Here is a 25,906-nt window from a genome sequence, read left to right on the forward strand (position 1 = left end):
TTAGACGGCTGTCAATCAAGCGCCCCCCTCCCCAGGCGGTGGGCGGGGCCTAGAGATTTGAACGCTAAGCGAGGATGAGAAGCGCGGCTCTGGCGCCCCCTGCTGGGCTAACCGTGAGGCTCCATCGAGCGTGAGCTCCGGCTGCTAACTCCGCGACTCTGTGGGACCTGAGAGCTGCACTCTCGCTTCACTCTCGAGTTTGCTGAACTACAGAATCGCTATTGACACCTTTCTTGGGACAGAATTCAGTGTTACATAGCATGTGACTATAATTTGATAAAAATTGTCCTTGGGAAATCTTAGGCTATAATTTGCTAACCTTGAGCTGGGCGTGGTGGCTCACTCCTGTAATCCCAGCACTCTGGAGGCTGAGGCAGGAGGATCATTGCGAGTTTGAGGCCAGCCTGGGCTACAAAGTGAGTTCAAGGCCAGCCTGAACCACATAGAGAGACACTGTCTAAAAAAAAACCACAAACAAACAAAAAACCAAAATAAATTAATTTGCTAACCTGTAAGGGTGCAGACACACCGACTCTTGTGAAGAAAGTTAAACAGCTTTAAGCCGGCACACGTCCAAACCAGAAGACCAAGGCCAGCCTCCCGCCGTGTAGCCCCTCGGTTATTAACCACTAGTAGTGCCCCAGATCGGCTCAAGACGCTGAGTCCTCCACCCGGAGAGCTCTTGGGGGATTGACCTTTGCCCTCCAGTCTCACTCCCTCTCTCCCCGCCCAGACCCGCCTTCCCTAGCAGCCCCGCGCTCCTGTCCTGCACCAGCCCCGCTACCTCTGACGGCAGGCAGAACGGGCCACATCCCGTCCTTTACCCACAGATCAGCAACCGTAACAGCACAGACGGGAAGGACCCAGCGAGCTGAGTGCGTGAAGAGCCCCTCATTGGCTCTGGCTTTTGCATGTCCGGATAACGAGTCATTCAAGGCAGGAATATTTGGTGGAAGATTCTGCCTTCAGTATATTCACCAAATCAGGCAGTGACCTTTCTGTCCAAGGATGAAGTCCCTGGGGCAGGTGTGGGAAGTCACTGTATAAACCGCAGTGTGATGACCAATACGTGGCTATGTGGGAATTAACTAACCGCGTGCGTGAGCAGAAATGACAGCGGGGAGCCGGGGAAATCCCGTGTCCAAGCTCGGCATCATATTTTAGAGTGATTGTGGCGATGTTATGGAAAACCCCGAGGTGACAAAGCCATACTCGAAGCGGTAGAGATGGACAATGGAGGCAAGGAGACCTGTGTCACCGTGTCCTTGAATCCGACGAGTGATAGAATGCTTCAGCTGCAGATACCGGGAACACCGCTGGCTTTGCTGTACTGTTTGCAGGAGACGCGCTGAAAAGCATCAGCGCTAAGTGTGAGTTACATTTTTAACTTTTGCTGCAATCCCCCGGTTCAGAGGACACAATCGGAATGTTCTCTCCTATCTCTGCCTATTGTTACCCAGCCTTCTCCCCGCAGAGGGCACCGGGGTAGATCACTCCCTGTGTGCAAATACCGCGCTTCTTCCCTTCCATTCTACAAAAGGGCATCCTCCTATAAACACTGTTCAGCTCAGGGTACTTTCCTCCTCTTGATATATTTTGGAGAGCTTATCCTAGTGATGCGGAGAGGACTCCTGCCTTGTACCTACTCAGTCCTGTGGATGGACGTTTGTTTCTCACCTCTTGCTCTTACAAATACTACGTGATATGTTTGTACCATGCTCCATGGGGCCATAATGACCTCCCAGGGGTGAGAATTAATTCTTGCCAGGGGCAAAGAAATCTTTTTGGATATAATGCCCGAGATGTGCGTATAGTACATAAACAGGTGTGCAGGATACCCGCGGTATCAAAGTTACCTGGGGAAGGGGCAGCAATGAGGGCAAGTTTGCAGTGTTTCATCAGGATCCTGGCAGTGAAGGAAGCTGAGAAACACCCCTCGGCCCAGTGCTCACCGAGCGGCACAGGACGGCTGCCCGTGGCCGGGGCCACCGTGGCCTGGGGTGACCCCGGAGCTGTGCTCTTGCATGAGGGAGCAGAGTTGGGAGGCTGGTAGCAAGGAGAAATTGGGATGATGGCTGGAGCTCTTCCAGGAATTGCCGGGGCCAGCATCTGGGGAAGGACAGCTGGCCAGCGCCCAGGGACCCGAGGAGCCGCTCTCGGCCCCTGTGCAGGTGTGAGGAGCAGACCCCGGCACGAACAAGAGGCCGCACTGTCCAAGGAGGACTGTCACCTCTTCCCTGACTTGCTCAGGACATGTTGACTCATGACCATCCTCACACGTGGTACCTCTCAGCAACAGTCTGCCCCTCTCGCCACCCGTGCCCTCCCTTGGCACTAGTCAGAGTTGAGGACAACTCCTCACCTCCCGTGCGTGTGCTCACAATTCAGGATCTTTGAGAAAAAGCGGAACCAAGGGGTGGAGACAGATACGGAGTTACTCGAAGGTTATTTCAGGCCCTTCTCCGGTTGAGGGCTGCTGCACCGCACCTTCATTCCCTGGGGCTCCCTGTGAGGAGCACACACGGTCTGTGTCTTTCAGAAACTGCTCTCCCACAGAGACGGGAAAACTTTGCTCCCCACCCGTCTGCTTCCGGTCACAGCCCAGCAAGTTCGATTCCTTCCTCCCGCGCCGTGGGCAGCCTCTGCCTGGCCATCCAGGGTTGCGCCAGCGTCCTGCACCTGGCCGGAGAGGACGGTTTCTGCTCATTCTGTTCATCAGGAGCCAGCAGGCTGGAGGAGCCGATGAACTCGGGGCAGGAGAGGTGGGAGAAGGTCAGCATCGCGCCCAGCACCCCTTCCAGCCCATCCCTTCCGGGAGAGAGAGCTCCGTGCTGAGCTGCTCTCTCTGGGAGATGCTGGCAGGGGCTGGAAGGGGTGGGTGTTGGGAGCCGGGCTGGGGTTCCTCACCCCCCAGGAGCTGCCGGCTGCTGTCTAAAGAAGTGACCTCCACCATCTCCCCAGTCCTCTTCCTTATATGCTAAATAAATTTAGATAAATACTTAAATAATATCTCTTTCACAGGCCTACCCAGGTCTAGCCCTAATCAGTGTGCCTATTTTTATTTATTTATTTATTTATTTATTTATTTTTGAGACAGGGTCTCACTATGCAGTTCAGGCTGGCCTTGAGTTCATTTTGTAGCCCAAGCTGGTCTCGAACTCACAACGATCCTCCTGCCTCAGCCTCCCGAGTGCTGGGATTACAGGTGTGTGCCACAATGCCCGGCAGTGTGCCTGTTTTTAAAGACATCCTTTCTCTGGCTTGTTGGAACATTTAAAAAAAGATCGATGTTCTTTGATGATCACTCAAATCCTGAAGCCGTAAAGAAAAAGATTGAGGTGTTGGGTTATGTAATGAAAAAGTATGCATGACAAACACCATTAAAGTGAAAAAGCACATTCAAATGGAGAAATCACCTGCAGTTCATTTTCCAGCAAGAGGTTAACTTCCTGAAGACATAAAAGATCACAGAAATCAATGAGGATCAATAGCCTAGTGGGGGAATTGAACAACATGATTAATAATTTGCAGGAAAAGAAACGCCTATGACTTCTAGAACAGGAAAGATCATTAAGCCTGTCAGCAAAAGAAATGCAAAGTAGCCAGGTGTGGCCCACACCTGTAAGCCCAGCACTCTGGAAGGCTGAGGCAGGAAAATAGCAAGTTTGAGCCCAGCCCAGGCCACTTAGCGACCTAGCAAGAGACCCTGTCTCGAAATAAAAATGAAAAAAGGGCAGTACCAAAAACAAACAAACAGCACAACTCCCAAGAACATTTTGCAAATTCCTTTTTTTTTTTTTTTTTTAATACTGGGAATCGAATTCAGGACCTCACACTTGCCAGGCAGGCACTGTGCCACTGAGCTATATCCCCTGCCCACAAATTCTTATTAAAAAAAAAAAAAAGTGACACAAGGTCTCATTATGTAGTTCAGGCTGTCCTTGAACTACGTTGCCCTGGCTGGCTTCAAACTTGCAGGGATCTTCTTGCCTCAGCCTCCCGAGTGCTGGGATTACAGGTGTGTACCAGCAAGGCTGACTGCACATTCTTACTGGAAAATGGGGAAGGGTGGGGGCGTCCCTGTCCATGAGAAGACCCCCCTCTCCTCCTGGGTGCCTATGTCTGAGTTACTTGGAGCTGGGAACTTCCTTTGACACGTACCAGGTACCTGCTGGCTTTCTGCTCCTCTCTCAGCACCGGGAGGCTGAGATTGGAGACGGGTCCCGGAAGCCGCCCGCGGAGGCCGCGTGGAGTGAGCGCAGGGCGCGGGGAGCTGTTTCTCCGCTCATCGCCCCCAGCAAGAGGGTCGACACGCTGTCAGCCAACATCTGTCCCCCACTACCTCAGCGTTTTCAATCAAAAGAGCAAGAGAGGCGCAGCGAGGCGTCGAACCTCTATTCTATGACAGCGAATAGCGGCTGACAGGATGCTTCTAGCAGTTACCGTGATTTGGCTGTGGGAAGCTGGGGGCACACACCCCGCGGGTTTCATGTATCCTCAGAAAAGTGAAAAATATCTGCAAATTTTTCCGGCTCAAGCTTCTTTCGGATGTAGCCCTTTGGTTCCCTCTAGTGGAAATTTTTGTGAACTACAACTACACTTTTTCCAGGCGCTGGGGTTGCCGCGCTGCAGCCAGGAGGGCAGAACTTGTCTTGGTTTCTTTTCAGTGGTGGTTTAGGTACTCAGCGATTCCTGCTTTCCATGTGCAAATGGCTTCGTCCCTTCGACAGGCCAAATTCAATGCAGGGCCCTGCTCCTCTCCCTGTGGCGCACAGCCATCCCTGAGCGGGGTGGCAGCTCTCAGGCCGGCGCCCTGAAACCGCCCCACAGCCCTCAGCTTCCTCTCCCTGTGCACCACGCTTTTCCCAGACGGATTTCTCCTTCTTGCGCGGGAATTGAGACCGTCAGGCAGCAAGCTCCAGGACATCGTGCTTGAGGTGGCTAAGGCCCAGCGCGTAAACCCTGCAAGTGCATTTGCACTGAGGCGGGTTCTCTGCAGAGCGGACTCGGGACCTTCCCCATCTTTCACAGTGTTATTTCTCCTGGAAAGCCGATCTGCGGACCCAGACAGGAATCGCACTGACTTGTGTGGGCAGTGCCTGCTCCGGACACACTGGCGAGCGAGAGAGACTGGTGCCCGGGCCCTCGAGATTTGCCACCAGGGAGATGGAGATTAAACAAACGCTGCAATCAATGGTAAGAAGGGCTGTAAAGGGAAAACACAGCGGGGTGTGTGACAGGTGGGCCTGATTTCCTGTGAGCACGGGCGAGAGTGCGCCTGGCCGGCGGGCAGAGGCAGGGCGGACAGGCAGGACAGAGCCCAGGGGACAGCAGTTCGAAGAACTGAAAACAAGGATGATTAACCCCGCACACGCACACGCACCTCCATTGGCCCCGCTGGGCTTTTCCACCAGCTCAGCTATCTCAGGCAAAGGGACATGCGAGGTCTGAGTGCTAGTCTGTGGGCAGGCTGGGTTGGTGGCAGTTACATTAGAAGCTCCTGAAAATTGAAGACAGGGAAACGGTCTTGGCCTTGAAAAGCTCCTAAGGGCCACGGTTTAGCAATGCTTTGGGGCTGGAGCTGTTGTCTGATTTATTGGCATCCTTGTGTCCTCACTATTCACAGCACAAGTTACATACAGAGGAGTCACCCCGAGGCCAGTCAAGCATTAGTGCGTCTATAACTGATTTATGGGCTGTCAAGGTTGCTGGAGCCACAGAGGAAAGCGAACCTGTGAAGGCAGCAGTCTCCAAGACTCCTTCCCCGCTTCCCTCCCATACACTCTGCCCCGGAGGCGGAGCCCGCTCCTTCACACGGCATCCTCGACCCTGGGCTGGCCTTAGGGACCACTGACCCGAGGACAAAGTGGAAATGGTGCTTGAGATTTCTGAAGCCAGGTCCGAAGAAGCCTTGCAGCTCCACCTGGGCTCTCCTGATTGGCTGGAGGCATTTCTGCTACCCCCAAAGCTCCACGCACGAAGAGGGAGACCCCGGACAGTCCCCGGGGCTCTGGCCATGGAAGCCGAGGTGCCAGGCGCGGGAGCGCAGGAGCCGTCTGGGATGGTCCGGCCCCAGCAGATGTGAAATGATCTGGTCCCAGCCACAGCCCTCCCGAAGCCACCCATGGCCCCTCCTCCCACCCTGGACGCGGTGGAACGAATGAGCCAGCCCTCACGTGCTCCAGATGTGCTTTGTTTTTAGCCTTGCAGGGCAGCGCTGGATGCCCGCAAACCCTGCTCTAGTAGCACAAGCTAAAAACAGAACGAGAGCCCGTGTAGACAAGGTTGACCCGTGAAAGAAACAGGTGTTGCTCCTTTCTGTTCCCCACCGCCCCGCGTTTATGCCTCTGTTATGAAACTTCCCGCGTCCCACTGAAGACCCCCGACAGCAGAGTCTACGGCGAAGAGCTTGGGATTTAGGGATTCTGAATTCCACTTTTGAGATTAACACTGAGCGATCTTAAGCGAGCTGCATGGCCTCTCCAAGTTTGCAGTTTATCTGGTAAGAGGGAGGGAAGCGTCCCAAGGTCACCGAGTGAGCGTCAACTGTAACTTGTGTACTTAGAGCCAGTCACATGCTGTGTTCAATCAGCTATCCGCAAAGATCACTCTCAGAGGACAAAAGTCTCTTTAAATCCATTCTTTCGTGTCCTCTTCCCACAACTCTCTTTTAGTACTGGAGATTGAACTCAGGGCCTCCGCACTCTGTTACATCCTTAGCCCTTTAAAAAACACTTTTTTTTTTTTGAGACAGGGTCTTGCTGAGTTGCTCAGGCTGACTTAAACTTGTGATCTTCCTGCCTCAGCCTCCCAGAGTGCTGGGATCATAGACTTGCACCAGCATGCCTGGCTCAGACCCATCTTAAAATTCATTTCCATTCAGTCCCTGGAAGATAGAGACTAGAGTATAATAAAGGCTGGTGGATGGAGCACAAAATGTTATGTTATAAACTTTAAGACTGACCTTTGAAACACACATGATAGCTGTGCGTGCCTGTGTTAGAAGCCAACCACCTCAGGGCACTAGAATGTGTTATTTCTATCTCAGAGCCCTGTAAGAATTTGCTGTTGGTGAAAAAGTTACTTCAATCACTTCTGCCATTAAGACCTCCAGCAGTGGGACAGGGCCCTCACAGCCACCCAGGGCAAGCCGGCTCCTGAGGTCTGCGGACACCAGGGAAGGGGAGGGTCCTGCGGGGGTGGCTGGCCACTCAGTGCAGGGCGCTACGGCACCCACCTCTTCCCTCTGCACTTAGGGTGGATCATTAACCCGCTCTATGCGAGGGTCAGGAAACGGAGAACGATGGGAGGGGCAGCTGGAAACGTAGAACCCGCTACAGCGCAGCCTGTGACGGGTGTGGCTGCAGCCCTCCCTGAAGCTTCTGCCCCACTAGTCAGGAGGACGCTCATCCCGACTGGTGACACGGCTTAAAGCCCCTTTTAATAACGGAGGCAATGTAGTTCTTCTGTAGTTAAGATTGGGATAAGTCAGCCAGGTGTAATCCTGGCACAACGAAGCTGAGGCAGGAGGGTCACTGAGAGCTCAAGGCCAGCCTAAGTTACAAAGCAATACAGCCTGTATCAAAAACCCAAGCCAAGGGCTGGGGATATAGCTCAGTGGCACAGCGCCTGCCCAGCAAGCGCAAGGTCGTGAGTTCGATTCCCAGTACCAAAAACAAAACAAAACAAAACAAAAACAAAACCAAAGCCAACACAAAACAGAAATGTTTAGGGCTTCATCTCCATTCAGTCTTTCCTCTGTCTTACTACTCTACAGCATAAATGTCCTGCCTAACTTACCGTGCTGTTTGGTGACACCTAACACATTATTCCTTGGTTAAACTAACCTGAGTACACAAAATATCAATGTAGTTGTGAAGGTGCTGTTACTGTTACGTCTCAAATGGGTGATGAAACGCAGATGCCACTGAAACTGACTTGTAAATGTTTAATTCTCTTTGCCTTTCGGGAAAAAAAGGCTGCTGTCCCCAGCTCTGGTGCAGACAGTTCCACTTACAGCACATATTTCAGTCAAAACAGGGCCACTGAGAAATCGCGTCCTCACCTAGGTAAATTTACATGCATTTCATGAGACGCTACCAGCGGAAGAACGCTGTGCACCTGGTGTGTAAGAGAAAATAACGCCCAAGTGCAGGTGGCAAAAGGAGCCCGTTTTGTACGAGGGCATTAAGGGAAACACAGCCATGCCTCTGCTCCTGTCACGCACACACACGCAATCAAGACTCGTCTCCATGCGTGTCAGATTTCGTTTAGTTCAATTAATGATATTTCCCAAGGAAACCTAGGGGTGAGGCTAAGGGGGAGGAGCGGGGGAAACCCAGGTGCAAACTCTGAAACCCACAGCTGCGTCGTCACATCTTGAAATAAATGTTTCCCAGAATGGAGGTTTTTTCCATTTAAGTCTTGCATCATGCAAAACTGAGGACATCTTAAGTCTCCCAGTATGTGCAAGACACGAACAGTTCTCAACCCTGAGGGGAGAGGTCAAAGAAATCCCCTTGGAGGGAAGACAGAGGCAGAAGCTGGACTGAACAACCAATGGTTACATGCACTGACCACCATCTACCCAATTTTTTTTCTTGTTTTGTTTTTTAAGACAGGGTCTCATGATGCAGTTCAGGCTGGACTTGAACTCACTATGTAGCCCAGGCTGACCTCGAACTTACAGGAACTCTCCTGCCTCTGCTTCCTGAGTGCTGGGATTACATTCTCCTCAATTTACAGGAGAAAAAATTATGTAAGGTGTTTAGGAATGGGATTTAACACACAGTTCAGCATTAACACTAGGTCTTGTTTAAAAGAACTTACTCCAGAGAAAAATAACTGGACCTTTAGGAAAATCAGAGTTTTGCCCAAAACATAACATTAATAGTATAGTACCATCAGTCTAAAACTCCTACCAGACTGATAGTAAGTATATTTTTCAGGATCCAATTATAAGCTTGTTCAGCCTGATGGTTTCTAAACAGTGCAAGTGACCCAGAAGTATTCCAGGTCTACAACATAGTACTACTTCATGAGCTCTAGAAATTTTGCTTTAAAACATTAGAGCATTTGCTTTTAAATATTTTGAATGCCAAAGCTAATTTTATTTTTGTCGTCTCCAGAAGCTAAAAACTTCCTTCTGCTTTTTTCACAGTTCCTGAGACTTTTAAAAAAAATTCTGTGTTTTGGTTTCTGTCAGTTAAGGTCTTGCTACGTAATTCAGGCCCCCCTTGAACTCATTCTGCAGCCCAGGCTGGCCTTGAACCTAAGGTGCTCCCTACTCCCGGGGATTTCTCATGTTTTACTTACATAAAGTTCAGATATATGCAGTTACTTAGTGAACGTAAATTTCAAAACTGGTAAAACCAATCTGAATCAGGATCACAGAGGAAGGAAAGAGGCTGTTTCTCATCCAAGAGCATCCCCTGAAGGCTGAGGGCTTCATTTTAATGGCTTGTCAGCAAGGCGCTGACTGGTAAGCAGGCTCCAGCCCAGCTCCAGGCCGAGCCGCCCACCTGATGACTGATGTGGCTCTCAGGCCCCACGTGCCCAGAGCTGACTTCAGCCAAGGTCTTGCGGGTGGCCGACTGCTCCCTGAAGCAAGCGCTGAGGTCTGATGTCTCCCTCGACAAGACCTCCCTGTCCAGGCTTCCCCACGCACCCCATCCTTCCAAGCTGCAGCGTCTGGCCTCTGCAAGTTGGCTGTAGGACAGAGGGCCAAACTTGAGGCCTACTTCTAACGTGCATCTTTGTTGCTGCTGCTTCTGGGGACTGGAGTTCGGGCCTCACATGTGCTAGGCAAGGGCTTCACCACTGAGTGACACCCCTAGCCCATGATTTGCATGTAAGGGCTCTTGGTTTCATATTTTCTTTTCCATTCCTCCTTCACTTAGGTCTTATTCTAAGACTTTATGGTGCTGCATGTGTGTGTCTCTGCAAGCACTGCTAAAAACTTCCTGAAACGAGAGACGGCGTGAATACACGGACTCTAAGATCGGGCTAAGGGGAACCATGCTATACTGTATCACAGGCTGCTTCGGGTTTAGTGTACCAGAGAGTGAACATTTCTTAGCAAATTCATCTCCCTAGAGCAATATTTAACTTACAGGAATCTGAACTTTAGGAGTTAAAAATGAAAGGTGGATTCAAATTGCTCCAAATGAGTGTTTTCCAGAAGTTTCTGAATTTCCAAAAAAAGTTTCTTTTTTTTTGTTTGTTTTTGTAGTTTTTTTTTAGTTTTTCTTCCAGTACCCGGAATCGAACTCACGACCTTGCGCTTGCCAGGCAGGTGCTTTGCCACTGAGCTAAATCCCCAGCTCCCAAAAAAACGTTTCTTAAAAAGTTGAGTCATGCAGTGAAACAGGTGTGACCGGGAACACGCTTGGTCGTGGTGTACTACATGACACGGACACCCAGAGGTGGAATTTTTATTTCACAAGGTTCAAGATACAGTACAAAACGAATCTGTACATCTCTCTATTAACAGGGTTTGTTTACACAATTATATTACACTTCGCCAGCCTGTATACTGTATTTCATTAAATACAAAATCAATTTACAAAAAGAGTCTACCGTGATGTTCCTTTACCATGCCAGCTTATGGTCTTTTAAAACTTCCTCTCCTAAATATTTATAGTGGTTGCTCCGATCGTATCAGCATTGTTTTTCAACGAGAGAGAAATAGTGTTAGCCGGTGTGTCAATCCAGGGTAAAAACGAGACATATGAGAGGGCACCCTGCATAGAAACGGGACCCTTCCCCTGCGTACCAAAGGCAGATTTCTACTTGTGTAAGTAGTCAGTGTCAGATACAGATCTTTGTATTTGGGGTCATCTTAAACATTCTTCAAGTACCAGCCAGATGGAGAAATTTAGTTTCTCAATGACAATACTTTTAACAACCAGGTAGTGCCTCAGACAATATGCCATTCAGCAATTGTATATTTTCACGCCTATTTGAGCAGTGACTGATGAGAACATATGCATAAAAGAGGTTTTCTTTTGTTCTATTATTTCTTGCATATTTCTACTCACAATATTGTGTAATATATAACAAGTTCACTTTAAAAACAAACGCTGGCTGTCACTGGAACAAATACAGCCCTGTTCTTTCTGCCAGGTAAAGCAGCCGTTTACCTGAAGCATCTTGTTTCGAAATGTGCATGTGAACTGTTAGTCCAAGCCTCTGTCAAGGAAGTTCTTGCAGATACAGTTAGACATTAGTGTAAGGTGTGGTGGCACATGCCTGTAATCCCAGCACTCTGGGAGGCTGAGGTGGCTGAGGCAGGAGGATTGCAGGTTTGAGCCCAGCCTGGGCAACTTAGCGAGACCCTGTCTCAACATAGACATTAGTACACATGCTACACATATGAAGAACTGTGGTTTTCATTCAGAGGCCTGCATGCATACTTCCAAAACATTGGTTTGAATAACAAACATGAGGAGCAGAGAAAGAAAAACAAAAAATGCTGTGTGTGTGTGTGTGTGTGTGTGTTTCCTGTAGGCTTACTCATTGGATCATTGATCGCTGGTGGAAGTTTCTAAGCTTTTCCAACGGTACAGAGAGAAAACAGCTTGGTGGTAAAATTCTCAGAAATTACCCTTCCACTGCAGCAGAGCAACAGATTCTTCAGAATGTCAGGATTAATAGTTCATAATCCAATGTAAGTTCTAAACAGTCAACTTTGGAAAAAACTTCTCATTTGCCTTTTCTACGCCACAGTTAACCAAAAATAAGTCAAGCCTCTCCTAGAAAACAGAAACAAAAATTTCAAACACAAAAGGAAAAACGACCAAAAAACTTACCAGGGCCACCTGGTAAAATTAGAAGCAAAGCACAGAGAACTGATGAACAGTCTCGTCACCTCTGGAGGCCGAGAGGCTGCAGAGACGTCAGCAGAGGTGGGCTGCATGGAGAGATGAAGCCGTACTCTACCGGCAAGTCTAAACTCTAACACTGAAACTCCTGAATCCTGGAGTTAGTTTAATGTCACTGACATTCACTAGCTTTAGCTATTGTCATTTTATTCAAATGGATGCCATTTGATTAGGTAAGTATTGTGCATTATTTTTAGGAGAAAAACCAAGCCCAATTCCTATTTGCTTAGGTACCACGTCTCATGAACCAAAAGACAAGGGAACAAAGTGTTCTGATACAGTCTTTAAAGGAGCCATAAGGGCTGAGTTATGTTAAACATACTATCTAAATTTTTTGGAAGCAAAGGCCCCGGGAAAAACAGGAGGTAGAAACAAGCCAAGGGAAGGATATTTGCAGTCCTACTACTACTAACAATGAAAAAGGACACGGCAAGGGTACAGTGACGGGCAGCTGTTAATACCCGAAGAACAAGACCACGCTTGCCCATCCACCTTAGGTAGTGCACGCTGACTGAAGAAGTGTTTTCTCCAAGTACCAGGGCAGGGAGGGAAAGCTTGATATAAAAATATTGGGCAAGGAGAAAGCAGGTGGATGGCAGGGGGGAAAATGAAACTTGGTTGTCATTTCTTAGAAGCATTTTGACTTTTTTTGGAGGCAGGGTCTTCCTGTGCTGCCCAGGCTGGTCTCAAACTCATGGGCTCACGTGATCCTCTGGCCTTGCCCTTCCAAGTGGCTAGGACCTCAGGTGCGTGACACTGTGCCTGGGGCCTTCACCTCAGAATAAATTACCACAGTGCTTTCTAAATGAAGTGCGGCCTCCCCTGGATGACACTTGTTCTGAAGGGGCGGGGCAGAGGCATCTGTGAAGACGCCAACATACGGTACCACCTGCGGTCCGGTCTCAATGTAAGAGACCAACAGTCTTTGTATTTACAAGGGTTGCCCAAGGCAAAGGGCAGGTTTCCTATCTCTCACAGATACGCTTTTCTATGTGTGGTCCTCTCTGACTACTTCTTCAAACGCGGAAGCAAATGCCTGGGAGGAAGTTCGCTTATCAAGTTTCCCATAATACTCTAAACACGCACAAAAAAGCACACAAGTTCACATTTAAAGCCTTCATGTTCACTCTAGACTAATTAAATCTAGTTCTAAGAACAACCCTGAATTTAAAATCCCTAGCATTACAACTCTACAAGTAATGAACTCTTCAAGTTTTCTTGCAGATGAGGGGTTCAGACTATGTCTGTGGACTGCCCACTCACTACGGAGCCTCCGGTGAGCCCCCACCGTTTGATGATACAAAGAAATCCAATTCAGCTTATGGGTTACTGCTTTCATTTGAGTGATAGAGTGAAGCTACCAATTTTCTTTTTGGTTGTTGTCTTCTGTCTAACCAGGCGATTCTATGGTGCCGCAGCCCTGACTTTCCTGATGTTTGCAACAGTGGGAGGACGGTGAGCGGGATCAGGAAGCAAGCAGTTTTCTCCTGTAACACAAAACCGCCAGAAATAAAGCTCCCTGGACACACAGGACAGTGCGGACAGGCCCTGCTTTTCATCGGGCACTGAGTGGAACCCCCCTTCGGTGCTCTCAGCTGTAGTCGTTCCTGTGGGCCGCACACTAAAAACGCTATTTCATATCTGAAGGGTTCACGAGGGAGAACGGTTCTTTGTGCAGAAAGAAATGCAAAGTGAAACAAAACGTGGGAACAAATGCTTCAACTTTTGGGGAAGTGTCTATGGTGCTGGGACCTCATGTGAGGTTCTTTAGCATTGCTTTTCATTTCATCCACTTAGTCCATCCTCCAGCTTCTGGATCAAGGCTCTGTATACTCAAAATAAACAAGCAGATTACACGGAGCAGGCAGGGCAAGCTCATGTCAGCACAGAAATCTGCTCACAGAATCCCACATGTATTCTACTACAAGGAAGGGACACTCCCACACAACTCTTTCAACAAAGCCTTGCAGTCTTTGAGGGAGAGAAGTACGGTACGAAGTGTGACAATCGCCTATAGGAAGAAACCTCCCAACCTTCCATTTTAAAAGAAAAAAATGCTGCATGTGAGAACTTGCATGTGGACTGGTCAGTCTCTCAGTTATCACAGCTCCAAAACACTTTGAAGGTGTCTTTTGTTTTTTACTTTCAGACTTTTAAATGTATCTTTTTTATGTTTTTTACTTTCAGACTTTTAAACGTGTTTACGGTTAGACTTGCAACTGAGTCTTCTTCTTACATCCATCAGTTCTTAGTGTTGCTACACAAGACCTTACAGACGGTTGGTATGAGAACTTCCGCACGGGGAGAGAACGACCAAAGGGACCAATGAAAGACAGCCGGCTACGGCAGACGTTACTTTTGAGGGTCTCACATGTTTCCAGAGAAAAAAAAAAAAGGAAAGCCACTGAGTTGTTATTCATATGGCACTGAAACAAACGAACATTCAGCTCAGCTTAGGAACGAGCTACTTATCCCTGAAAATAAAGGCATCAGATTCTAAGCAGCTTTAGGCATTCAATGCTTCCTGTGCCTCTTCCAGGAGGCCACCAAGCCAGAGTCTTCATTCAAATGCAAGTCCGCAGCAAACAAGTCCGTGGGAGTTACTGGCCGAGGCTGGGCTGGTGGCTGTTACTGGGGCGGCTGCTGCTCAGGTGGCGCCTCCTGCTGGGGCGGGGCTGGCCTTGGCCCCGGAGGCCTGGGCACAGGCAGGTCCTGGTGCTGTCTCTGTCTGTAGGCTATGACTGTTCCCAAGAGCAACGCGATGATGGTCATGAGGTAAAGGTCCCACTCGGGGCCCAGAAGCTGGTCCATGTCCACCTGAGTGAACATATCTCGAATCTTAATGAAAATAACATAAAAATCATTACTACTTCGCTACCAGGCAAAGGACTATGAAAGTTATGTCACAAATTAGAGACAAATATAAACTGCTTTTTGGAATATTCTGCAATGTGTTTTTAAAAAGTCTTAAAAACCTTCAACCGAAGCTCACAATGAAGTGTCTCTGGAACTAAGCTATTAGTGTATAGCAGCTTGGCTCTATAAAGTGTCTAATAGGGTTCACCAGTGTTATGGTTGATACAGTGTGTCAACTGCAGGAGGCTAGAGGCTTCACTAAGGGACTCAGCAGTTCTGCATCCTGGGGTGAAAAGGACATGCCCTTCCTGCTATACGATGTTGTTCACTGTGTCAACTTGAGAAGTTTAAAATTTCAACTAAGTGATTCAGCAGGAGGCCAGGGTCCTCACTTTGTGAACATCCTCAGCTTGTGGAAGAGAAGGGCAGGAGATGCGCTTACAACATAAAGGAGGAAAAGAGGCTGTTTCCCCGCCCTGTGGTCTTGCTGCTTTTACTGTCTTCTGCCGCCTTGGACTGTTGCCCCTATGTCATGCCACCGTGCCTCAGAGCCAGCTGACTATGGACTGAAACCTCCACAAACTGCGAGATAAATAAACCTTTCCTTCCTTAATTTTGGGTGTGGGGTACTTTGTCCCAGCAATGAGAGACAATCAGTAATATAACGTACCAACTGCCAACCATTTTTCACAGCAAATACCCAGTGAAAGGAACACTGGGCAATCAGGAAAGAAAGAAAGGGAAGAAAAGCCAGCATCTGGGGACACCGGTCATCTGTCTGTAGTGAGGGCACACTGGCCGCAAAGGTCGGGTCTAGCGGCAGCTGAGCTGTGCCACTACTACTTCTCAGGCAACTAAACACTGCAGTAATTCAAATGTTCAATAGCTGAGTGAATAATGCCTTTTTGTGAGGTTTTAACTAAAACTGTGTTAATGTGAATTTGAACTTAAAAGTTATGCTCATCATCTATGAGATTTTGTTTTACTGTCACTTTTGAGAAATGACTAACATTTTCTGTTATCCCCCAAAAAACAATACATATGGGGTATTCCTTTAAATAAGATTACACCTCAAAAGGTCCTCATAATATATATTTGTAAGTACAGGTGGCTAAGTTTTTCTGGAAACAAAATTGCAAACTACGGTGTTCCCTGAGAAAGTATCTGAGATGGGAGATTTTGCGCTTTTCTCTACTGTTTGACTTTCTTACATCTATACTTCTTACTCATACACTTCTTTTAAGTTGGAATATCTGTGTCATAAGATTATTTTGCTTTTACATTTCCACATTTTAAGAAAGCAAACACAGAACCTGACAGACACCTAGAAATCCTACAGTGGCGCCAGCATGACACACTTCTTTGTTCTTCTTCAAACCCCAAAATAAACTTCCTGCTCCCTTTTAAAGCTTGGGCCAACAACTCCCCAATCCTCTTGAGATAGACACCTCGCCTGCCCACACTGACTCCACCCATTCAACCTAATAAAACCCGCCCCCCAGCTCCCTCCTGCGAGGGTCCTTGCAATCCCTGCAATCCTCCCGCACCAGCAATGCAGGCCTTTTAAAATCTGTGTCAGTGTCTCTCAACAGTGATAAAACCTTACACAACCTGCTCCATATGGTGTACATTGCAACATCAAATCCTGGACCAGTGATGGTGAGCCTTTTAGAGACAACTGCTCAAACTGCAACCTCAAACCCAAGTATTTATCTTCAGGGGCCAACACTGCAATGAAACCTGAATACTGAGGTTTTCGTTTAGAAAAACAACCCACACATTAACATCTTTTTTCTTCAGTTGCTGTTGCCAGCCCCCTACATCCTGGACTCTTTCTCCACATTTTAATGGAAGTATTGTGGCAGACGTGAAAAGCGGCTTTAATCTGGAGGAACTGGAAAAGAATAATGCACACTGCATACAAGCCATCCGGGGCCCTTGTTCAGCCAATAGCATACCTTTCTGGTCTCCGGGTCTGACAAATGGAATAATGGAGGAGAAAGACATACCTGAATTGCCAGAACAGAGGAGAGAAAGGAAACGAGGAAAAAGAGGACAACGATATGGAAAAGATCTCAGACATGTCCCCTATAGAAGAAACAAGTGAGGAGGCACTGCCAGAGGAAACTATTACAGCAGGTGAACCATCTACAAGACCTTTTACTATCTTGGATGAAAAGACTAAAGAGGAGGATGCTTACGACTTCAGCAGACATTATATACAACAACTCATCCTTTTATATGGATTTTAACATTTCAGACAAACTGCTCAAATGTTGTATATGTGTACTATGCTACTTTTAATTTTGGTATAGCATAAGCTGCATAAATTTTGTGAATATATATCATGTATACATTAAAGCAACTAAACAATTAAAAAAAAAAAAAAAAGAAAGAAAAACAACACATGTGCCATAGGCTGCCCCCACTGTCCTAGGTGGTAACCGGTGATTAAAGCTGTGGGAGACAAGAGGATGTGTGAGCCACCACTGCCAGCTTTGTCATTAGAGGAACAGGACTGTTTCAACCGGCAGAGGGTGCAGCGCACCGCGGCTCATGCTACCCAGCAGTTACAGCAACTGCCGCGCACGGGCAACTGTGAGCAGGACACTGGACCCGACATCAGAGGACCTCAGGAGCTGGGCTCAGGTAGACAGAGAAGACCCTTTCTCTCTACTGACGCTGTGGCAGATGGACCTCACTGGTATTTGTGCAGTGTTCAAAAGCAAAGCCCGGTCTCAAGCCAATGCTGAAGTAACACACCAGCCTGTTTGGGAAGACACTAATTGAAACATCACCCTTTCCCAGTCCTGCATGATCCAAAGTTAAATGGCTGCTGATTTTAACAAGCGCTCTGAACACTTTAGGGTGAGTTCTAGGTACTGTGAGGAAAGTGTAAAACTGGCAGATCCTAACAGCACCTACCTGTAAGAATGATTAAATAAAGCTGGTGGTTTTGAAGAGAACAGGTAACCCATCTCCTATGTATGATCTACTCTTAGCTTATTTCAACAGCTCAAGCTATTTTTAGGGAAGAAACTTCTGGTGGCAATTTTAACACATGTTTTATTATCAGACAAATATGAAGTACAACAGCCTGGACAGCTTCTTGGGTTCATCTTCCTTTTTCTTTTTTTTTTCTGAAAGTACTGGTTCAAGTAATTACCAGTCACCTGACCTAATGTTTACTATGTTTAGTTAACTTCTGTTTCCCCGGCCAAGAGTCAAACCAGAAAACACACGCACCAACGGAAAGCACCTAGGCGCTAGGCACTACAGTACTTCACGGCACTGCCTAAACCCTGTGCTGTTTTGTGTCTACACTCAACTCTCTCCTGGTGAGGTCTTCTGGGGCTTCCGGTGGGCAGAGGAAGGGATGGGACCTGACTCTCACAGGGTATTCCTCCCCATGCCCCAGAACTATTCAGATACAAACTCCCAGGCCTGGGACAGTCGTATCATCTGCATTTTCATGAAAAGAAGAACGGACCACTTACATTTGTTTCCCTTATATACTGCAAGAAGTACACAACGCCCAATTTGCAGAGTGCTAAGAAGACGGGGACTTGTGCATCTGGGCTTGCTTCCGCTGCCATGTCATAAAAGCGTTTTGCAAGATGAATGTCCTGTAACACAGGTAATGACCAAAATTCACTCCTTGTCAAAGCAGGTAAGACTGCTAGTTAGTTTTTATATCGGGAACATCTGTCTTACCTTTCAGCTTTTCATTTTAAGATGAATTTCTATCACCTAGAGAAAAAAGAATTTCCCTCACCTAAAGAAGAAAACCCCCAATTTTCTCTGATTTCTTGAATTACCTAACTGCAAAATTTTGATAAATTTAATAAAAAATGAGGACACTTAGCTCATTTCTGTCCAACTCTGTTTGCTGTGTAGATATGCCGGATGCAGGCACTGCCCACTGCTAGCTGGAGAGTTCCAGCAGTGTGCGCTAAGTTTCAAGCTGTTTTTTCCTACTCAACCTTCACTCAGTATAAGAAATTTTGGTTTAGTTTAAATCCTTAGGTCACTCAAGATTTCCCAAGAGGCACTTGTCTTGGCTGGAGTTTAGTCCTCAGCGTCCATACCCATTTTCTCCTGAGGAGGCTCCCGAAGCCAGGCCTGCATGCACGGTGACCTCACTCCATGGAGAGAAAGTCACACCGCTTGCTGGCCAGCCCCGCCTTGGGCACACTGCCTGGGCACGGAGAGACCTCCGGGGTCACCACATAAAGAGACACCCTAAAACACTGGTTCTGGAGAAGGCTCCAGTACTGACTAATTGAAAACCCATTATAGGGCATCTTGTCTTAGATGTATTTCTATAAAGGAGTAAACAAGTCATTAGTTTTGGCTCAGGATGGAGTGTCGGAAATTCAGATAATGCTAGAATGAATGGAACAGTGGGAATTGTGATAGTTTTCACTTAAAAGTAGTTCTTGTTCCATCCCTGACTATTGTCAAAGAATACTAAACTCAGGAAAGAGTTCCATGAGACATAAGAAGGGCTAAACATGACTTTGCCCCTACACATTAAGTACAGTTACTCTTGGCTAGTCCTTGGTATGTCACTAGTTAAAAAGAATGGCACCTTCAGATAGTATCAGCAGTATGGTGTCCCTGATTTATTAAGGAATACAACAGCTCAGGGCTGGCATGTGGCTCAGTGGTCAGCATGTGCTTAGTGTGTTTGAGCCCTTAGGATCCACCCTCCACACCAAACAAAACAAAAACAAAATAAAACAAAAAACTTGAAACATTTTTTGGACTGCTCTATTTTTCAAGATGATGAGTTCAAACTATGTCATAACACAAACTACAGATGACTCAATAGGGTGATTAAGGCTTACCAATCCCCTTTCCAACTACCCTCGTCTTTACTTAGTACGTCAGAGCTTTCTAACTATACTAGATGCAGGAGTGATTAGTATGCATGAGTATGACTATTTCTTTCATTTGAAAATACGGAAAAATGGGAAAAGGTAATCAAGATGTCTTGTAAGAAGTAATGGAATTCTTAGGGTATTTGTACAGGAATATTTATTCTCAAAACCTGAACTCAAGTTCCCTCCCCCTATGCTCATCTAAAGAATACTATGCTTTTTTCAGTCACAAAAATGCATACTAACTATACGTTTTATTAAATTAGAAATCAAATTATAAGTACATATCAATCTTCTTATTTTATAACTGTTATTAAAGTGGGTTATTAGTTGTATCTCCCAAGCCTATCCCCTAAATACTATAACTTTTTTGTGATCTTTACATTAGTCATAAAGCAAAAATAGTAAATTTTACTTGAATTAAAAAAATTCAAACAAATTAAAAAAATGAAGTCAGCCTCCTGATAGAAACAGCCTCATGGGCTGAGGACGGAGAGGCCCCCGTGAAAGCGCTGCGTGGCAGAGGCCTTCTCACAACGGGGTGCGCTGAGTCCGCAGCTCCGGAGTGCTGACAAAACTGCATTTAAGTATCTAATAGTGATGATTCACGTTGTAATTATAAAAATTGACATACTAAAAGAAAACAATGTTTAGCAAATGCGATTTGCCAAAATACAGCGTATAAGCAGAATGAAATTAACAAGTTTCTCCCCATCCTGTGCCGCGTGGCAGCGAGAGGGGTGTGGCCAACAGCCACTCCCCGGCCTCGGAGCCTTCCCGGCGCTCGGCCCAGAGACAGCTTGAACGGCTGTGCAGGTCGGGGAACGGCTCTGCCTGCAGGCTCCGGTTCTAATTCTTCCCTTTCCTGGTACACGAGGGGGGCCTAGTCAAGTCAGTGGACGGCACACTTAAAGATGTCCCCCTTAATGAGATCACTGATGGTCGGCACGTCACCACAAAGTAGCTGAAAGAACCAGGTGACTGTGGTAATGAAACCCTGTGTAGTCCCACATACTTATTTATGTAAATAAGGTTTCGGTCATACATTTATAAAAACAAACAGCAGAACTGGTGCTAAGTCCATGAATTGTACATAAGCTTTTTTCTAAAAAAACACAAAATTTTTAAAAATCAAAATTATATTATTTCATTGATTTGATTAATAATGTATTAATAACCGGCTGACCTTGACTAGTTATCTGAATTTTTCTTATCATTGATCTTTTTATATCTACACCACAGAAAATAAGGCACAAAGTAAATTTATATAACTGTTTTAGGGAAGTATGAAAGTATGACAGAGTAACCAGTTAAAGACCTAATCATTCAAAATGTAACGTTAGGATGTAATTTCATATGTGGATGCAGTGGTTGAAAATATAAACTTAAGGAGAAAAGCTAAAGATATAATTTGCAATTAAGGGATTTCCTTGTATACAGAAATCAAAGATATCAAATTATTCTGGTACTTAGATTCCAGTGAATATTTTAAGAGCAATTTAATAACTTTATTTAAAAAAATGTTGAAAGCCAGGCATGGTGGTGCATGCCTATAATCCTAGCATTTGGGAGGTTGGGGCAGGAGGATCGTTGTGAGTTTGAGACCAGCCTGGGCTACAAAAGTGAGCTCAAGGTCAGCCTGAACTACACAGTGAGACCCTGTCTCAAAAAGAGGAAAAAAAAAAATAAAGAAAGAAATTGATATTTAAAATGGCTGGAATTTGTTGACGAGTTGACTGGTTGACTTCCTAGGATAGGGTCTTGGCCTTGAACTTGTAACCACCCTGCCTCAGCCTCCCAAGTGCTAAAATTGTAGGAATACACCACCATACCTAGCTTAGCTGGTATTTAGATCTTTTTTCTAATGGAAGGAAAACATTAAACATCAACTTAAAAATGTAGAAGAAATATATAGTTCTTTCAAAATTTGTTCAAGGTTATGCAGGCAAAAATATAACACCATGGGTCTAGAGAATGTTAGACTTCATTAGGAAAGTATAAGAATCAGAAATAATTCAGCAGAAAAAAATTTAATTCATATAAAGTAATCTAGGAACAACACAGAGTCTGACGGAAGATGGAGAGGTATTCTCTTACATAAGCGGCTGCCAGCGGAGGCGCGCTGCAGCTCTGTCTCACGGCTCTGTCTCTAACAGTGCGGGTTTTATGTGTGTTTGCGGGACGGTGACAGAGTCTAGGGCAGCTCTCCAAAATAAACCTGACGTAGTTCCAAAGCAAGTGTATCTCCCACCCAAACGCAGGCCCTTCCCCACCACGGTTCCATCACTCCAAAGCGGCTGTGAAGCCGCACTCACCTGCTTAATGCCCAGGCCCTTCTCGTGCATATACCCCAGGTTGAACATCGCTTGTGCGCTGTGCTGCTGCTCGGAAGCAAGGCGGTAATGAATGAACGCGGTCTCGTAATCTACGTCGGTGCCAAACCCATAGAAATGGTAGTCTCCGAGCTTGATTCTAGCCACGGTGTAGCCTTAAAAAGGTTAAATGCAAAGCTGACAATAAATACAGTAGGTTTACAACAGACCAAACTCATTAATTCCCTTTACACACTTATATAAAACAAAGAATTTTAATTTGCACTACACAAACTTTGTAATACAATCCTTGTCTAAGTCGTAAGGTCAGTGAAAATTTAAACTAGAAGCGTACCTTTTCTCAGAATGCATTGCAATAGAGAGGAAAAAATAAAACAAAGTGGTAGTACTCTCGATTTTACTATTCTCCTTAAATGACCAGGATCTATTTTATCACATTGTTCACGTCTTAAAGAATAGTTTGACCATTGCTTAGTCTTGGAGAAGAGAGAGGCAGACAATACTGAGTAGAGGATGTGTGAGAAAGAAATATTTAAAAGAAAAAGACAGCCGGGTGTGGTGGCACTCTCCTGTAATCCCAGCACTCAGGAGGCTGAGGCAGGAAGATCATCATGAGTTCGAGACCAGCATGGGCTACAAAGTGAGCTCAAGGCCAGCCTGAACTGCATAGTGAGACCCCGTCTGAAAAAGACAAAAAAAAAAAAAAAAAAAAAAAAAAAGACAAGAACAAGACAAGGGAAAGGCTACAGTCTTATGGCTTATATCTAGACGTCCCCCAGAGCTCAAGCACTAGCAGGTGGGACTTCTGGAGTGGCCAGATCATGGCCGTGTGTGTGATACTAGATTAGTCCACTGCCTGGTGCGGCATCGCTCTGGGTGGGTCTGACAGACGTGAGAGGGAAGGCCACCCTGGGCATGAGTGGCACTAACTACCAGGCCTGCAGTCTGGGTGGGAGAAGGGAAAGCGGCAGCAGCCGCCGCTTCCAGCTGGCCGTGTCTGGGGCCGTCTCTCCTCTGCCGTGCCCTCTGCCACGCCGCCAGGCGACTATGGACTGCAGCTCCTATGAACTGTGAGCTACAATAAACCTCTGTCATTTCAAGAATAAATGCTGCCCATGATGGAATCAAGGTAACCGATAGTATCTGTGCTGAACTTTAAGGTAATGAATGACGTGACAATGTTCACAGGAGAGAAAAACCACAGAGAGGTCCCTGGATCAAACTTTTACCCAGCATCAGCCACTCACCTTGCGAGGCGGCCCTGTTCCAGTGCAGCAAAGCTCTGGGATACGTTTCATTCTCACCAACAATGGTTGCTTCTCCTGCAGAAAAAGAAACAGCACAATCAGACATTCGAAGAAAGGCACTAGGACTCTGGCTTCATTTGCAAACTAGTGTGGTATGTGGCACATGGGAATATTGAACAAGCACTGAAATCAAACGGGTACTGGAATACTCAAAGGAGTCCCTGGATTTGGGGTGGTGCCACTTCCTGAAACAGGTTTTGTCCCTTGTGTCAATAATGGGACTAGTAATCAGCCACTTCTGGGTATCCACTGTTTGAAGAATGGTATTGTATAACCACTGTATCTTGAGAAACCTTTAATGAATGCAGTTAAACGGGAGGTGAACTACAGTGAACCTTACTCTGGTCAAGAATGAAGGCTGCGTTGCTTTGCGCCACTTCATAGCCTTGTTCCGCCAGCAGGAGGTACTGGATCACTGCGGCATTGTAGTCACCGTCTTTGTAGCTGTTATAGGCCGTCATGAGTCTCTCGGACCAGCGGCCACGTTCACACACGTTCTTAAACAACTATGAGAAGCAGGAAAAAGTAAGAAAGACATGCCGAAACTAAGCTTTGACCCTTGGCCTACAAGTGATTGTTAAGGTTGCTCTTTGAATCGCTAGAAGCTTGCTTGCATTTACTCTTTAGAAGTCAACGTGGCCGGGCGTGGTGGCGCATGCTTGTAATCCCAGCACTCGGAAAGCTGAGGCAAGAGGATTGCTGTGAGTTCGAGACCAGCCTGGGCTACAAAGTGAACTCAAGGCCAGCCTGAACTGCATAGTGAAACCCGGTTTCAGAAAGACCAAAAAAAAGAAAAATCAACATGTTTATAAAAAATTAGCAAACTATTTTATACCATTTACTCTAGCCAGGTACTATTCTAGTGATTATGGACATTAACAAACTTAATCCTCCCAAGAAGTTCATGAGAGGCCATCCAGTGAGGTCCTATTAATAGCCCTATTTTACAAGGGAAAATACCGAAGCACAGAGATTTAGAAACTTTGCCGCCCATTTATCAATGTCACTTTAAGTTATCAGGTCTAAGGGAGCTAAAAAGGAAAATTTCCAAAGAGGAATTATTAGCATTTCCTCTTGGAACGTTCACTCAGCACGTTCTTTTTCTGTGATGCTAACTATGTACCAGCTACTGTCCAAGACACAGCACACACCAACATCTGCCTGACAAACACCGACTGTAACTGAGACAGCCTCAACAAGCACCCTAGTTACACAGACCCCAGGGACTTCTCTCAGCACAGGAACGCCAAAAACGCTAAGTCCTTTTCTTAGACTTTCTTAGAAACCATGCAAGGAAAGCCAGACGGAAAGGGCCAGCCTCCTGTGGGGCTAATCCACTTCCTGCACACAGGTCGGAGAGACGCCTCACCTCCACTGCAGTGTGACAGGACCGCATCACACCTGTGCCGCTGGCGTGCATCTGTGCCAGGTTATAGAAAGCCAAGATATGGCCTCCTTGAGAAGCTAAGTTAAAATACTTCAAGGCCTGCTTATAATCTCTCTTGACTCCAATGCCATCTGTAAGAAAATAAAAAAGTCACATAAAAGGTCTGTAAAAGTCTAAATTAAGATCTGATTAAGCACCAGAGGTAGACTTCCCTATGAGGAATAAGACTGGCAGGAAAGTCAGAATTCATAGTAAATAGGTGAATCTGATTTAATAAGATTAATATATTAACACAACTGAAATACTTTACAGTGACAAGCAAGATGCACAAGTAACTAAGTTGGAGAACATGACAGCCAGAACCGGACCGCCCTCTTCCGCACCACAGTGCCACCTAGTGGAAAACAGGTTCCTTTAGCTTTTCCTGCTCCACCATTAATCCCTTTATTGGAGTGTTCCATGTTTTGGAGCATAATAAAATAACAATGAACATAACAATGGAACATAAAAAATTTTTTGAACTCTTGTTCCTTGAGCTTTTCTAGGTTACATATATAAATCTCATGCAAAAATTGCAAGCTTTGGCACAAATGGGTTAATTCCAATGCTACTCACTATAATACATAGAACCAAGCTGTAGTTGTCCATCTACCCAGCCTTGTTCAGCAGCTTTCTGGAAATACTTCAGTGCCAGGTCATAATTCTATAGAAAAAGACATCAAATGATGAAAAGCTTAAAAGGCTGACATGCCCCAAAGTTAGGAGATTCATATAGTAAAAAGAATGAACAAAATAAAGTATTTTCAAGAGTTATTAAAAGGACTACCTTATAATTATTTACACAGAGATAAACATGTTCTAATTCGTAGAGGTAAATATTTAAGACTGAAGAAAAACAAAGTTTTATAAAATGGTCTGTGTGATTGCTCTCAGCATAAATGCTAGAACACAAAATCAGAAGTTAAGAAATCATGACTCTTTTCCATCACCAACTAATCCTTTGAAACCAGTGTTTCTAGTACTGAATAAGGAAAAACTTTCTTTCCTTAATTGTCTCTTCTCTGTGTACTTTAACAGACACTATCTGATTACTAGATTGCAAAGTAATCCACAGAGAAAAGCTGGAGACTGCTCTGAACGTTAGTATCCTACAATGATGAAGAGAAGTCACAGTGACTGTGACTATCTGTGTTTGGTGTTAGGGAATAACTATAGATCACATTCTTGTATCTGTTTTTTTTTTTTTTTTTAGACAGGG

At 46.0% G+C, this 25,906-nt stretch overlaps 1 protein-coding gene across 1 annotated transcript in view; it reads right to left on the reverse strand.

Moving 5' to 3' along the window:
- Positions 1 to 10,417: 10,417 nt before the first annotated feature.
- Positions 10,418 to 25,906, reverse strand: part of Sel1l (sel-1 suppressor of lin-12-like (C. elegans)) — a 51,101-nt gene continuing 35,612 nt past the window's right edge. The window contains exons 15-21 of the mRNA XM_005390240.2: positions 25,264 to 25,351; positions 24,631 to 24,779; positions 23,602 to 23,767; positions 23,202 to 23,276; positions 21,937 to 22,109; positions 18,236 to 18,364; positions 10,418 to 14,720 (exon numbers count right to left, since the gene is read on the reverse strand). Coding sequence (XP_005390297.1) covers positions 14,511 to 14,720; positions 18,236 to 18,364; positions 21,937 to 22,109; positions 23,202 to 23,276; positions 23,602 to 23,767; positions 24,631 to 24,779; positions 25,264 to 25,351 — 990 coding nt within the window. The 3' untranslated portion in view covers positions 10,418 to 14,510. The remainder of the gene's footprint in view (positions 14,721 to 18,235; positions 18,365 to 21,936; positions 22,110 to 23,201; positions 23,277 to 23,601; positions 23,768 to 24,630; positions 24,780 to 25,263; positions 25,352 to 25,906) is intronic.

Source organism: Chinchilla lanigera, unplaced genomic scaffold, assembly GCF_000276665.1.
Source record: "Chinchilla lanigera isolate Chin_1 unplaced genomic scaffold, ChiLan1.0 scaffold00037, whole genome shotgun sequence".
Classification (NCBI taxonomy): domain Eukaryota; kingdom Metazoa; phylum Chordata; class Mammalia; order Rodentia; family Chinchillidae; genus Chinchilla; species Chinchilla lanigera.